Genomic DNA, 16,123 nt, shown 5'->3' on the forward strand with positions numbered 1-16,123 from the left:
TACTGATAGCACAATCATCTGATTCATATTAGGCGCTAATAAACTTGAAATAGGTTACATATATGTTTATAAAATTGTGACAGGTGCAAATATGAATATAAGGGGTACACAAATATGAATGCAATAAGGTGAATCATATGATGTTTTTGTCTCATTTCACCTTTAAAATCTTATAAACATGTATTGGGCTTTAAAACTATATATTTTGCACTTATTTCCATATAGTTTTTTTTGTTTTGAAGATATTTTGGATGTATATGAGGGTGTGTATGTTGCCAGTCTGAAGGTGGGCATTCCCGGTGTGATTTATTCTATAGGGAAAAGTTGCATGGTAATTGCTGATGCTTGCATGGTCATGGCTTGTACCGAGTGAGAGGAATATACGAGACAAGCCAAGTATCTCACAAGCTCCCAATTATTTTCAAACATGCCAGAAATGCTTGTGTGGCATCGGCTTGAATTTGTGAGGTGTGTGCTACCATAGTCCCTTTAAGGCACGTACTTTAATTTGGCAGCCATCTTTGAAAGGCCCTTTGAGCATGCAAGTGCAAGTGCTATTCTAGAATCTATTAGAATAGGGAAACATCAGACATCATCCTGTCAATCAAATGATGTAACTAAAAACCATCCTCTGAATAATGGCACATCCATTCGCGTTAGTCTTCTTAAGTAATTTCCAACTTATTCCTGGTGGCAAATATCCTCGCAAAATTACATCAATCTCTTTTTTTCTCAAGTTTGTGGTTGTTCAGGTGATTGCTGTTTTGTGAGTTGCATTTAAATGGAGGTCATTCATCCGCTCAGACAGGACAAATATTACCTGGTGTTAATTTCATACTGATTAAAAAACTAAAAAACTTTTGTTTTCAAGCATTTAATTAAAAATAATTATGAAGATACATTTATGATGTCTGCGAGGCAATTATTTATTGAGATTACAGTGCATTTGCGGACCCCAAAGGTTTCAATGAAGCTGTGTAAAAACATGTCTGGGCCCTCTCCCAGAGAATCATCAGTCTATAGCAGGATTGCCCAACCCTCTTCCTAGAGATCTACCGTCCTGCTGAGATGAGCTGCAACCTTGATCAAACACACCTGTCTTTAATTACCAAGCGCTCCTTCAGATCCTGCTTAGATGTGTTTGATCAGGGTTAGAGCTGAATTCTGCAGGAAGTTAGATCTCCAGGAACAGGGTTGAGCACCCCTTGTCTATAGCAATCAATGATTGCTCCTGTACCAGAAGAGTGGTCAAACTAACTGTTCTTTTTTAACATTCAACATTAAGGGAGGCGGTTGTCACAATCACCAGCAATCTAGTCCTTATAGATCGTTGGAGAACTACAATTCTGCCACCAAAAGAATTACAAATCCTGTCATGCACCACACACTCACACATGTTCCTGTTCCACTATGATTATGTTGACAATTTATGCCTGATGATATTTGTTCGTGGTGGTTAATCTGAGCCTTTTTATTCATGTATGCCATTGCATACCCCTCGACACTAGATATATACATTAATCTTGCACTGCAACTCAGTGGGTCCCCCTTCACTGTCAAAGGACAGCAAACCCCACTGGCAACAGGGCTTCTTGCTCACTCTACTAAACTACAGTTTACAAAATGGCCATTGACAGTCCAAAAAAGCACAAAGCGGCTGCTTGTGAGATGGAGGCAGACGCTTTGTGCTTTTTTGGACTGTCAGTGGCCATTTTGTGAACTGTAGTTTAGTAGAGTGAGCAAGAAGCCCTGTTGCCTCCAGTCTGTCAGCTCACAATACGGCCTCAATCAGTACTCCAACTCACAAGATGGTAAGCGCCAATCTGCTGTTTACTCAGAAGATGGTTTCATGTTTCAAAGTCTTCCTGTCATGGTTCCTGTCGTAGTTCTTGTTTACAGTTACCATTACCTGAGCTACAAGAATGGTCACCACCACCTGAGTTGCTTGAGCTGCTGCTACCACCAGAACTGTTATTGCCAGAGCGGCCACCGCCACCTCCAGAGCTTTCAGATCCTCTGTCACCACCAGTGCTGCCAGATCCCCTGTTATTGCCAGAGCTGCCAGGTTCTGTGCCACTGCCAAAGCCCTTATTGTCACCAGAGCTGCCACCTGAGTCCCACAAATGGCTACCACAGTTGTATGAATTCCCAGTGCCGCCAGAGCCTTGTGACTTCTCAGTGTTTTTGTAACTAAAGCCTCTTGACCCACTGGGGTTATTTGAATTGCCAGTGCCTCCCGAACCTGAGTCTGCAGACCCACTGAGGTGGTTTGAAATGCCAGTGTCTTCTGAACATAAGGCCTCTCCTGACCCACTGGGGTGGTCTGAACTGCAAGTGCTTTTTGATCTAGGGCCTCCTGACCCACTGGGGTGGTCTGAACCGCTATTGTCTCCTGAACCTAAGCCTCCTGACCCACTGGGGTTATCTGAACTGTCAATGCCTACTGAACCAAAGCTCCATGCTCCAGGCCCTCTGCAGCTCCATGCTCCAGGCCCTCTGCAGCTCCTTGCTCCAGGCCCTCCGCAGCTCCATGCTCCAGGTCCTCCGCAGCGCCACGCTCCAAACACACCTGCATGGTCCTGGCCCTCCACCTCTCCCCCTGTTCCACCTCCACTTCACCTCCCTCCTGGCCTGCATAGAGTGTCTGAAAGCCTGCTCTTCGGGGTTGGTTGTCACAATCACCAGTGATCTAGTCACACATGTTCCTCTTTCCTCTTTCCATGATTAAACACACACACACACACACACACACACGCACACACACGCGCACACACACACACACACACACACACACACACACACACACACACACACACACACACACACACACACACACACACACACACACAGAGTATCATTATAAGCTGATTACATGGACTTTAAAAACAGCACAGACACACACATTAGACTGAGTCATGTTATACTAGTATATTAGTGAACATTATGATGCATTTTCTTTGTCTAGCCCAGCTGTGTTTGACTTTTTACCTTGTTTAACTATTTCCATCTTTTTCGCTGCCTGTCCTGATCATTCGCCTGTTTACTGCCATTCTTTGGATTCTCTGCATGCACTTGTTTGCTCCTGTGATCAACCCTTGTCCGCGTCCATCACATGACAGGTAAACAAACAATCTTTCAGCATCAAAATTTGCACTGTGCAAGCCTGGCTCAAGAGAGAGTGGCCATCTGACAATAAAGCAATGTTAACTTTAAAACTAACTAACTGTAATGACTTGTTGATATATATATATATATATATATATATATATATATATATATATATATATATATATATAATTATAATTATAATCAAAGCAGTAATAATGATAATGCAGCTAAAACTCTCTATACTGCAGTTCTGACCTTGCCTTGCCACGCTTGCTAGTCATTTAGCATTCATTAGCTGAGATATTGTGTATTTATAGCTTCCAGGATGTCATATATTCATTCATTCATTTTCTTTTCGGCTTAGTCCCTTTATTAATCTGTCATCGCCACAGCGGAATGAACCACCAACTTATCCAGCATATGTTTTACACAGTGGATGCCCTTCCAGCCGCAACCCATTACTGGGAAACACCTATACACTCTCATTCACACACATACACTACAAACAATTTAGCTTACCCAATCCACCTATAGCGCATGTTTTTGGGCTGTGGGGGAAACCGGAGCACCTGAAGGAAACCCACGCGAACACAGGCAGAACATGCAAACTCCACACAGAAATGCCAACTGCCTCAGCCGAGGCTCGAACTAGCGACCTTGCTGTGAGGTGACATTGCTACCCACTGTGCCGCCGATGTCATATATATTTGCAGAAAATACCATTGTTGTATTAGCACTACTCAGAATTCATTTACATCCACATTACTAGAATGCAAGATTTGTTTGACTTTATTTATGCCAGACATCTGCAAAAATCCTTAGAATTATTGAGACTTAATCTTAGTATTATTATTAATGGTTTTATTAAAAAGTTGTATTTTCCAGTAGTCATCATTGTGGTGAACAGTGTTTTCTTTAGAGTCTTTGACTCTTGATTTCTCGTGTTAGTTCTTCTTTGGTTGCAGTAACTGCATGTTATAGCAAGAACAACATTGCAGACGTACCCTGGAAGCAACACCTGCACAATATTCCCCTCTGGGAATTAACATCTTGTGTTCATATTTTCATTCTCCCTTGCGACAACAGGTAGAGAATCCGGGCATTGTTTGAATGAATATACGGATACAAGATGTTAAAGTAAAATGATAATTACAAGAGGGTGTTTAATGAAAGGTTTCTTCTGCCGATGAGCTGGTCTCTAAGGCGATGCTGACCTGGCTTTGGGTAGAGCGTCCCAATATACATTTAGAGTCAGAATTATTAGCCCTCCTGTTAAATTTTTTATCTTTTATATTTTCCCCCCATTTTTTGCTAATCGGAAAGAAGATTTTTTTCAACACATTTCTAAACATAATAGTTTTAATAACTCATTTCTAATAACTGATTTCTTTTATCTTTGCCATGATGACAATACAGAATATCTTATTTTATTACATATTTTTCAAGATACGAGAGGTTAACTAGGCAAGTTGGGGTAATTATGCAAATCAGTGTATAACAGTGGTTTGTTCTGTAGATCATTAAACAAAAATATTGCTTAAGGGGGCTAATAATATTGACCTTAAAAAGTTTTTTATTAATTAAAAACTGCTTTTATACTAGCCAGAATAAAACATATTATAGAAAATACTGTAAAAATTCCCTTGCCCTGTTAAACATGTGGGATATATTTGAAACAGAAAAAAAATCACAGGTGGGCTAATCATTCTGATTTCAACTGTAATTTTAACTTTCGTAATATTGACATACCAAAATCATTACAACAGATGCTATTGAGTGTCTTGTTGAAGCTTGTATAAACCTCATGCCAATGACTTACAATTGGGAGGAGTCCTGTGTGCTTACCGATCATTTAGACAAAAGGAAGCTTGTCAGTCTTTTCTGTACAGTCAGACAGGGGACTGCTCTAATTAGTCTTCTTTTGATTTACTTTATTTTCGCCTTCTATTATTTTATTAATCCATATTTATTGCTCTGTTGGATTATTTACACACCGTATTGGAAATGGCATCCTTCCAATATACTGCTGATTACCACAATGAGGATTACATATCAAGAAGAGCCAAGATCTACAAGGTTAACTGAAGAAAATGAAAACATTAAAGGTTCGTCACTGATCTTTTACTTTTTAAAAATGACTCCTGAGGAACATGGAGACAGTTTCAGTTCCATCAGAGCTATTTAGATTGACATTAATTCATTTAGTAGATGTTTTTATCTAAACCGGCTAACAAAATTTTAACAACATTTTTTGTTAAGTTGACAAAATGCACAAAAGCACATGCATCAATCTAAATGGGTGCTCAGCCAAACAAAAAGTGTTAAGAGTTCACAAAGGCTGCAACACCAAAGCTCTAAAAATATATGCTTATAAACTTAAATATAACTTTATTAACTTCATCAGAAACCAGTGTGCTTGAAATGTCACACGCATTGTGACAGCTTTTTAAGTTATTAAATGTATGTATTTGGTTATGGTGTAGCCACCTTTATGCATTTCAGCAGGGTTTGTTAAGTTGCTGTAAGGTACTGTTGGTAGGTTGCTGTCCTAGAGACCAGTAGAAGTACAATTTGACTATCCGTTGGCACAGAATCATACAGATCTGATTAGCTTTAACAACAAACCATTGTACGGTTCAAATCCTCAAAATGGATCTGAACTAGGAAGTCGCATTTCCGGCATCACATACTGTATCTCACAAGCCCGGACATGATGTCATGATGACTTCAAGAATCGCGAGATCAAATTTTACCGCCGTTCACACATTCAAAGAACAAAAGAAACAGGAACTGAGGCTTTAAGGAAATCAGGCTTTAATTTGATTTAAATGGATCAGACTTACCAAGGACTGGTATTAACCTAGGACTAGAGTTGCAAACATCCATGTTTTAAATCCAAACACATCATAACTGTTCAAGAACTGTTTTATTTGGGTCTTCGACAAGTCCGTCACTGAGACAATGGTATGTGATTGCTTAGATTAATTGAAGAAAACCACAATAATTGCCTGCGGTGATGTTCATAGCTAACAGAATCAGCTTAACTTTATAAATTTCTACCACAAATTGACTTGCAACAACAGCACTAAGAAAAAGTGCAGCAGCATGCGTAAACAAATAGTTTACATTTAGCATGTTCTGACCTTAAGAATCTGCCTAATGCATTTTGCAGCCTTTTTAGCAATATCCTTTTTATTTAAGTTACAGTTAGTAAGAAAACATCATTAAATGACTCTTGGGTGTGTTGCAGACCGAGAGAGTAGAAGAAAGCTGTGGAGATATGCATCCTGAAGCCAGTGTTGATCATGCAAGCACATCTGGAGTAAGTAAATAATACATATTGTCAGATTTAGGTCTTTACAAATGTAATATTACATTAACAGTTTGCTAACATTTGCTTTGCTATCATTGTTAGTCAGATTAAAGACTAAAAGACAGCCCCGACATATTTACTGAAGCTTTGTAAATCAGATATACACTCTCAGAAACAAAGGTTCATAGGTTTACACTGAGGTGTTCTCATCTACATCTTTATACTTAATTACACATTCATAATTAAACTGTATGATAATATACCTTTTGGCTTTTTTAACTATGAATATGTACCTACAGTAAGTACTAACCTATACTAACGTATACTTTCAAGCTACCAATATGAACCCTTTCAAATGTGGTCAAATGTGTACTTCTTTAAGAGGTACTGCCCCAGTGACAGCTTTATTCGTTCATTTTCTTTCAGCTTAATTCCTTTATTAATCAGGGGTCGCCACAGCAGAATGAACCCCCAACTTATCCAGCATATGTTTTACACAGCGGATGCCCTTCCAGCTGCAACTCATCACTCGGAAGCACCCAAACAATGTCATTCACACACATACACAACGGCCAATTTAGTTTTTATCAATTAATCTATACAGCATGTCTTTGGACTGTGGGGGAGACCGGAGCACCCGGAGGAAACCCACGCCAACATAGGGAGAACATGCAAACTCCACACCGAAACGCCAACTGACCAAGACCTTTATTTCTTAGAGTATATTCAGTGGAAAAAGGCAGAGTACAAGAACTTATTAGACCTATTACAAGAACTTATTGAGCATTACAAATGAATTTGTACCTTTCTTTTAAGATTTCTGTCCAGTATGTGAACAACCAAGAAGAGTTTTCAGAAGGCACTTTTGATTCTACTGTACAGGTAAAAGAGGAAGTCTTGGATCATACAGGTATTTTCATTACTCAAATTGAATTCCGATTTATTACTAATTATTAAGCATTTTCAGCTTTCAGTGCAGTGTGTGGAGAACCCGAGAGGCCTTCATGGGAAAATTGCATATGATGAAATATTTTATCCCATCAATCTCCAACCTCAGGCTGAGCCAGATACTGAAGATGAAGGCATTATAATCAGCATAGAAGATGACCAAGGAGAGTAGTTTTATTAAACTGCAATGGATGTGCAATGGATTCTCCACTTAAGAGCCATAGATCTAAAGTTGAATGTCTTTGTTTATATGTGAAAAAATGAAATGAAGGATAAATTTTACAAAGGGAATGATGATGAAGGATGAGACTGATTCTGCAGACTGAATTTGGTTAAACATTTTTAACAGATTGAAATAAATAATGTTCACCAGCACTTTAACAGATAGGAATGAAATGAAGAAACACTGTTTAGTGATGGAAGAACTGCAGCCATAATGACAATTCAGGCTAATAACAAATAAAAAAAAACAAAAAAAATGCTCTAAACCAGGGTTGTCCAAACGTGTTCTGGAAAACCAGTGTCCTGCTAAGTTTAGCTCCAACTTACTTCAACACACCTGCCAGTAGGACATTTCTAGCATATTTAGTAAGAGGTGAATTAGCTGGTTCAGGTGTGTTTGATTAGGGTTGGAGCTAAACTCTCCAGGACACCAGCACTCCAGGTCTGAGTTTGGACACCCCTGCTCTAACCCATAGGTCTGATACACAGCTGATGCAACTAATCAAGGTGTTCAAGACATTTGGATCAGCTGTGTTTTTCCCTCCAGGAATTGAGTTTGAGACCTATAGTCTAAACATTTTAAACTTTAGGAGTTTAAAAGCCAGTATTTTCTAGATTTGTGATTTTTTTTTACGTTATTGCAATAACCAAACTAGAGCGTTATGGTGGTGCAGTGGGTAGCACGATCGCCTCACAGCAAGAAGGTCGCTGGTTTAAGCCCCGGCTGGATTAGTTGGCATTTCTGTGTGGAGTTTGCATGTTCTCCCTTTGTTCATATGGGTTTCCTCCTGGTGCTATGGTTTCCCTTACAGTCCAAAGACATGCACAATAGGTGAATTGTATATGCTAAATTGTCCGAAGTTTATATGTGTGAATGGGAGTGTATGGGTGTTTCCCAGTAATGGGTTGCAGCTTGAAGGGCATCTGCTGCGTTGAACATATGCTGGATAAGTTGGCGGTTCATTCCATTGTGGCAACCCCTGACGAATAAAGGGACTAAGTCAAAAAGAAAATGAATGAATAACCAAACTAGGCAAGGTGGCTCAGTGTCTTCTCACCTCACAGCAAGGAAGTTGCTGTTTTGAGTCCCAGCTAGGCCAGTTGGCATTTCTGTGTAAAATTTGCATGTATTCCCCTTATTTGCGTGGGTTTCCACTGTCCAAAGACATGCAGTATAGATGAAATAAATAAACCAAATTGGCCGTAGTCTGAGTGAGTGTGTGTGCATGCGTGCGTGTGTGTGTGAATTGACTGTGTATGGGTGTTTTCCAATACTAGGTTACGACTGGAAGGGCATCCGCTGCATAAATCATATGCTGGAATAGTTGGCAGTTCATTACACTGTGGCGACCTCTGAAATAGACTAATCCAAAGGAAAATGAATGAATAACCAAACTAATGAATTATAAAAAGGTGATATTTTGACTAAACAACCTGATAGCTAAAAGCAGCAGGTGCGAAGCAAATTATGGTCTGTGACCCACACTTAAAAAAAGGCTTTTTATTGGCATTGATTGTTCTACATTGAAAATTAATATCTATATGAACAACAGGTTATTTATTATGACAAAATATTCCTTGGATTATTAACATGTTTTTTTTACAATAATAAAACAAATTTTCTTTTCAGAACAAAGTTAAACTATATTTTGTTTGCTATATTATAAAAGATTGCAACCCCTTCCACATATTTAGCGATTGAGGGCAAAAGTGATCTCTGTTATAGGAAAAATAACTTATTTGCCCTTTGTTCCAAAATATTAAAAGAAAATAATAACTGACTATAATGCAATCACTATTGTTTTTTTTTTTTGGTTAGCATTTTGTTTTTCTGAGCATTTTTTGCAGAGTAAAATAAAGTAATTTTCTTTGATATATTGTAGTTTGTCAAATGTTTTTTCCAGTAAATCAAATGTAGTTTTTAATGCATATATTGTATGGTTGAATTACACTTTTGAATTACACTTATTTAAAGAATTAGTTCACCCACTAATCAAAATTATTTTTAGATATTATTATACAATATTATATTTACTCACCCTCACATGGTTTCAAATCTTTATGACTTTCTTTATTCTGTTGAACACTAAAGAAAACAGATGTCTATTGAAGGAAAATCAAATACAATGGAAGTCAATGGGTACAAGTCTTCAGCTTCTTTAACAGAACAAAGTAATTCATAAAAGTTTGAAACAAGTGAAGTCCGAGTAAATGGTTAAAGAATTGTCATTTCAGGCTGAACGATCCATTTAAAGCAAAAATTGTATAAATGTTCCCTCTGGATGTCCCATTTGGCCATTATTGTATGTCCCATTACAACTTGGTGCAGATACATTATAAAATCAAATCAGCAGATTATCAAAAAACAAAACAGGACCGGTGTCCTGCTTAGTTCCAAGTTTAGTTTCAACCCAATTAGACACAACTGGACTAGCTAATCAAGCTCTTATTATTAGGCTTTCTAGAAACATCTGTGCAGGTGTGGTGAAGCAAGTTAGAGGCAAGATCTGCAGAACACCGATCCTGCAGGACCGAGTTTGGACATCCCTGATCTAGACAGTTCAAAAGAATATCATCATCAGCTACTATTAATATACATTTAAAAGAACCATTTGATATTATGCATTTTGCACCCTCTTGTACACGTATTAGGTACCTTATAAAGTTTTGTAACCTCTTGAGGGTGAGTAAATAAGAGTTTTTTTGGGGTTTTTTTTTCTGGTGAACTATCCCTTAGAAGTGATTTTAAATGTGTTGTTGGTGCTAGACAAGCTGGTCTGAGTATTTCAGAAACTGCTGATCTACTACACACTACTATCTTACAGAGAACAGTTTTAAAAAGATTGTAAAAAATACCCAGCTTTGTTGATGCCAGAGGTCAGAGAATAAACAGACTGATTGAGACAACAGTGACTCAAATAATCTGTTTGTTAAAACAGATCAGCAGAAGAGCATCTTTGAAACACACAAAACATCTTATCTTGAATACAGCAGCACACCAGTCAGTGACACCTCTGACAGATATAAAAAGAAATCATCAATGTTGTACAATAGACAATTGGGGAAAGATTTCTTAGCCAGATGAGTCTCAATTTCGGCAGCTACATTTAGATGGTAAGGGTAAATTTTGGCGTAAACATCATAAAAGCATGAATCAATTCTGTCTTAACCATATGTCACCTAAATAGAAACAATGGTTTTTTAAAACTGTACATTCCTTATTCCTGTCATGCAAGCAATGACTGTGAGGAAACCTAATATTAAGAATAAGGCATTAAAACTATTACGAAGTCATGCCACCACCTTGTGGTAACATAAATATTAATGTATAACATAACATAAATGTAAGATGCTCATGCATGAGTGCATTTAATCAGTCCAGTTTTACTCATATGTGAGTAATAAAGTCAAACTGTGGTCTGTTTCTACATTACTTTAATGTAAATCATTTTGTGTTTTTTTTCTCTTATGAATATGAAACTTTAAAGGACTTTTAATGGTTTGTCTGCATGAATATTAAATCTCAAAACCTCCTTTGTTGGAATTTGAGTTAATGCTACTCAAGTTGGCCACTCGTGCCTGGGGAGGACGAGGCCACATTAGTGGTCCAGGAATGCCACCTCTCGCTAAACCTGGCCGATATATGCAATGTCAACAAAGCTTGCTTTTTTGATGGACCCATATCCCAGGCAGGCCTGTTTGGCAACTTCGTCGGGCCAGGAGTTCTCTGCAGGGCATAAGCAGTCAAGTGCGATGGAGCAGGTCATCTACCAGTGGGCTCAGAAAATGGCTCCTCCCCAGCCCCATCCACTTTAGCCGGCTCCTTGTTCAGGGCGCCCACCTCTGGATTCTGCTTCGTCATCATAGCCAGCTCCACTAGCTAAGTGGCAGCGTTGAGCCCCCAACAGATAGAGCCCCCAATAAGTCTGGTAAGCGGACCGAGAAACGACCCTGAGATGGTCCACCAGGAGAAGAAAGATAGCGCTGCCCAGTATGTCAAGGTGGCTCATTTGCACAATCAAACCCAGCTTTGCAATTCCCAAGATCATGGGTGTTTATTTTACAGTAGTCAAATCTGCAACCACCCCTTTCTTTCGTGAGAGATTACTGTCCTCCTGGCAAAGGATGCAATTAAACCGGTCCCTCCAGCCAAGAGGAATACAGTCCATATTTAATTTTGCCCAAAAGATCCTCAGAGGTGTGAGGTGATGAAATCCATCCATCCCTCTCTCCTCTCATGTCCTTGGTATCTCTCTGCTGCTCTAGCAGGTCAGCAGAGAGATCTGTTAGAGTCACTCAACTCAGTTTCTTTAAGGAATCTGTTTGTGAAGACAGCTCTGCTGGTCGCATTGGCATCTATTAAGAGGGTCTGGGATCTAGAGGCATTTTTGGTCAGCGAACGGTGCCTGTAATTTGGGCCAACTGACTTCTTATCCTGAGGTCTCAGCCCGGCTATGTGCCCAGGGTTCCTACCGGAGGACTGCTTCCTGCGGAGGAGGTAGATCCTGTTCATGCTCGGTGCTTTTATGCAGATCACACTCAGAGCTTAAGATCCTCTAAGCAGCTCTTTATCTGTTATGGTGGTCGGCAGAAGAAAAGTGCCATATCCAAACAGCGGTTGACCCACTGGATAGTGGATGTCATGACCCTCACTTATCAGAGCTGGGCAAGCCATGTCCCCCGAGAGTAAAAGCACACTTAACAAGAAGTTTTGCCTCCCCTTAGGCCAGGGGTGTCCAAACTTTGCAAAGAGGGCCAAATTTGATAAAGTGAAGATGCCCGGGGGCCAATAGTTCCTTCTGACATTTTTTTCACCACAAAAGTTACATGAAAATATACACGATTAAGAACTATTTTCATTGTTACAATTACCTTTATTTTTCAAATGGCAACATAACCAAATATAAGCCACTCAGGCTTATAAACTATCCTGTCACAAAATGCGGCTGAAATCCAACACGTAGCTTGATTAAGTTGTTTACATGCTTACATTCGGAGAGCAGCATTTACAGAGGCTCTTTCAGTGCAAAATATTGTAGTGATATTAACGTACTGTAAACTTAGTAACTAAATAATTTTGAGTAAGATATGTCTTTAAAAGAGTACTGCTGACAATATAAATTAACTTTGCTATCTGAATAAACATACAAAGAACATTGATCACACATTTATCAAATCCGTAGAGACAGGACAATCAGCTCTCGGGTAAAAAATGTTCCTTAAAAACGTATTTATGTTGCGTGTTAGCAGACCACTGTACTCCACACATTTTAGTCCACACACTGCGATCTCATGGCGGAGAAATAAAAACAAAACCTTCATTGCAGCGCATTTATAAACACAACACTGACGACCCATGTCTCTAAACAATTCTTCTTCTTCCACTTCTTCCACAGGCGGATGCTCGAGTGACGTCACTATCGCTGTCACCGGACGGTAGCTTCGCTGCGTGTGTTTGGAGATTAGATTCGCAATTTAAATTTTTATCATAAAATACCTCCTCATTCACTAAATATTTATCTCTCCTACTTAGGGTGAACAATCCCTTAACACACTCATACAAACAAATCTACTTTTAAACGTTCTGTCTCTCGAGCATCCGCCTGGTGTTTGTAGCTTTAGCCTGCTAGCACCGCTGGTCAGCTAAAGCTACCGACCTCTTTCATTCACTTATTTTCTCACTTACTGGCTTTGCTCTTCACCTTGTACAATGTCGCTTGCATGTCTGTCCTTGAGTGCAGGAGAAGCATCGATGGAGGCGCTGGAGCTGGAGCTGGAAGCAGTGGAGTCCCAGATTTGCTCCCTTGAGACGAAGCGAGCAGGGCTCAGGGCTAAGCTCTTAACCCGTACTCGCTCGTCTGAGGTAAGTGTTCAATACAATAACATTTTTCTTTCTTCCTCAACCCCGCGTGTTTCTCAGTCCGGCCCAGCGCACCGAGGGCGCAGCTCTCCCAGGCGTCGTTCACGCCGACACCCGGCTACCACGGCCCCTGGGTGCAGCCGCGTAAGGTGCTTACCGGGTCCCGGGGAAGAACGTCTCCTCCTCCGGTGTTCGAGATCCCCACGGAGAACCGCTTCGCCCCTCTCCGCGAGACGGGTCGCGATGTGGCCATCACTGGCGACTCAATCGTGCGCCACATCCGCTCCGCTTCCTCCAAAGGTAACAAAGTACGCACTTTCTGCTTCCCTGGTGCCCGTGTTAATAATATTTCTGCACAGATACCTACTATCCTGAGCGCTGCCGAGAGCCTCGGTGCCGTCGTCCTCCACGTGGGGACGAACAACACCAGGCTCCGGCAGACGAAGATCCTGAAGGAGGACTTCAGGAGTCTGATCGAGACGGTTCGACGCACTTCGCCCGCCACGCAGATCATCGTTTCTGGACCGCTTCCTACCTACCGCCGAGGAAATGAAAGGTTCAGTAGACTTTTTGCTCTGAATGAATGGCTATTTAACATGGTGTGAAGAACAGAAATTGCTCTTTGCCAATAACTGGAATCTTTTCTGGGAGCATCCTAGGCTTTTCCGCGCTGACGGGCTGCACCCCAGTCGAGCTGGAGCTGAACTCCTGTCGGACAACATCTCCAGAAAACTTCGCTCTATCTGACTAGTAAGTAAAAATTCACAAAATTCACAATTTAGCCATACAGAGTCCTATTCGCCCCACATAAATAACAGTAATGCATACCTAGCTAACCCCATAGAGACTGTGTATGTTCCTCGCATTATTAGATCAAGAAACAAACGTACTGTGTGCTCCAGAAATAATCTATTAAGAATTAAACCAGAAAAACCACTAAAAAGTGAAAATACAAATTTCATGAAGCTTGGTCTCCTAAACATCAGGTCACTAGCACCTAAAGCACTTATCATAAATGAAATAATAACAGATAACAATCTTAATGCACTCTGTCTCACTGAAACCTGGCTGAAACAAAATGACTATATTAGTTTAAATGAAGCAACTCCTCCAGGATTCCTATATAAACATGAGGCTCGTCAAACTGGTCGTGGTGGTGGCGTTGCATCAATCTTTAGTGATATTCTTAATGTTAATCAGAGAAACGGACTTATGTTTGGCTCCTTTGAAGTATTAGCGCTTAATGTTATGCTTCCAGACACTATGCAAAAACCTATGTTATCTCTGGCTCTAATCACCATATATAGACCCCCAGGACCCTATGTCAATTTTCTAAAAGAGTTTTCTGATTTTATCTCTGACTTACTAGTTAAAACTGATAAAATACTAATTGTAGGAGACTTTAACATCCCCATAGATGATGCTAACGACACATTAGGGCTCGCGTTTATGGACTTACTACATTCACTAGGGATAAAGCAAAATGTTATTGGTCCAACCCATTGCCTAAAGCATACACTAGATCTAATACTGTCTTATGGAATTGAGGTCATTAATGTAGACATTATACCACAAAGTGATGATATTACAGATCACTACCTCCTACTATATAAGCTGTGTTTACCTGAAATTAGCAGATCCGCTCCGATATATCGTAGAACTATTGTTCCATCCACCAAAGATGAATTTATAAATAACTTACCTGATCTTTCTCTATTTCGAATAGCACCCGCAAGCGCAAATTACCTTGATGTAGGAACCAGCAGTATGGATGCCATCTTTACTAGCACTCTAAATACTGTGGCACCCATCAAACTAAAAAAGACTAGAGAGAATAAAACTACACCATGGTATAATAGTCATACCCGCGCTCTCAAAACAGCAACCCGTGCCCTGGAACGTAAATGGAAAAAAACTAATTTAGAAGTCTTTAGAATTGCGTACAAAGAGAGTATGTCCAGCTATAGGAGGGCTTTAAAATCTGCCAGGGCTGAGCACCTCCGCCAACTGATAGAAAATAATCATAACAATCCTAGATTCTTATTTAACACCATTTCAGTGATAAATTCATAGATTCATTTTTTCAGTGATAAAATAGAAGGCTTTTGACAGAAAATAGGAGATATTAAACTTTCTGCACCGCCTTATATTTCAGGTCCAGTAAACATTCCACTGAATCAAAATAACCTACAGTGCTTTAAAATCATAGAACAGGAAGAGCTAGATAAAATTATAAATAGCTCTAAACCAGCTACGTGTATATTGGACCCAATTCCAACAAAATTGACTGAATGAACTGAATGAACTCCCTAACTACATCAGAACAGCAGAGTCACTTGCTGTCTTCAAGAAACGACTAAAAACGCAACTGTTTAGTCTCCACTTTCCTTCCTAATCTGCAACTGCCTCTCTGGCTATACCACTAACTGTGCCCTCTCTCTCTCTCTCTCTCTCTCTCTCTCAAAAGAAAAAAAAAATAATAATAATTTTTACTAATGCTTTGCTTCTTAGACTTTACACACCTGAAACTTGTCTATAGCACTTGCTCACTGCTGCTCTTATAGTTGTGTAAATTGCTTCCTTGTCCTCATTTGTAAGTTGCTTTGGATAAAAGCGTCTGCTAAATGACTAAATGTAAATGTAAATGTAAAATTATTGAAAGAATTGCTACC

The 16,123-nt window shown here is 39.7% G+C and overlaps 1 protein-coding gene across 3 annotated transcripts; it reads left to right on the forward strand.

Moving 5' to 3' along the window:
- The first annotated feature begins 4,955 nt into the window (after positions 1–4,955).
- LOC130214336 (uncharacterized) lies at positions 4,956–15,909 on the forward strand. 3 transcript variants are annotated; one of them, XM_056445978.1, is made up of 5 exons: positions 4,956–5,213; positions 6,359–6,430; positions 7,238–7,303; positions 7,389–13,751; positions 13,811–15,909. In XM_056445978.1, exon 5 carries the CDS (start codon positions 14,412–14,414, stop codon positions 15,522–15,524), a length of 1,113 nt encoding a protein of 370 aa, XP_056301953.1. In that variant the 5' UTR covers positions 4,956–5,213; positions 6,359–6,430; positions 7,238–7,303; positions 7,389–13,751; positions 13,811–14,411; the 3' UTR covers positions 15,525–15,909. The 3 variants fall into 3 exon arrangements, with proteins under 3 accessions (XP_056301953.1, XP_056301955.1, XP_056301956.1); XM_056445980.1 differs by lacking the exon at positions 7,238–7,303 and having other exon boundaries at positions 13,333–13,751; XM_056445981.1 differs by lacking the exon at positions 13,811–15,909 and having other exon boundaries at positions 7,389–8,651.
- Positions 15,910–16,123: the final 214 nt, after the last annotated feature.

This window comes from Danio aesculapii, chromosome 21 (genome assembly GCF_903798145.1).
Source record: "Danio aesculapii chromosome 21, fDanAes4.1, whole genome shotgun sequence".
In the NCBI taxonomy this organism is placed as follows: Eukaryota; Metazoa; Chordata; class Actinopteri; order Cypriniformes; family Danionidae; genus Danio; species Danio aesculapii.

Bases quoted from the DNA above. Each gene is read 5' to 3' on its own strand.
- LOC130214336 (XM_056445978.1), top strand. From the start codon at position 14,412: ATGAAGCTTGGTCTCCTAAACATCAGGTCACTAGCACCTAAAGCACTT.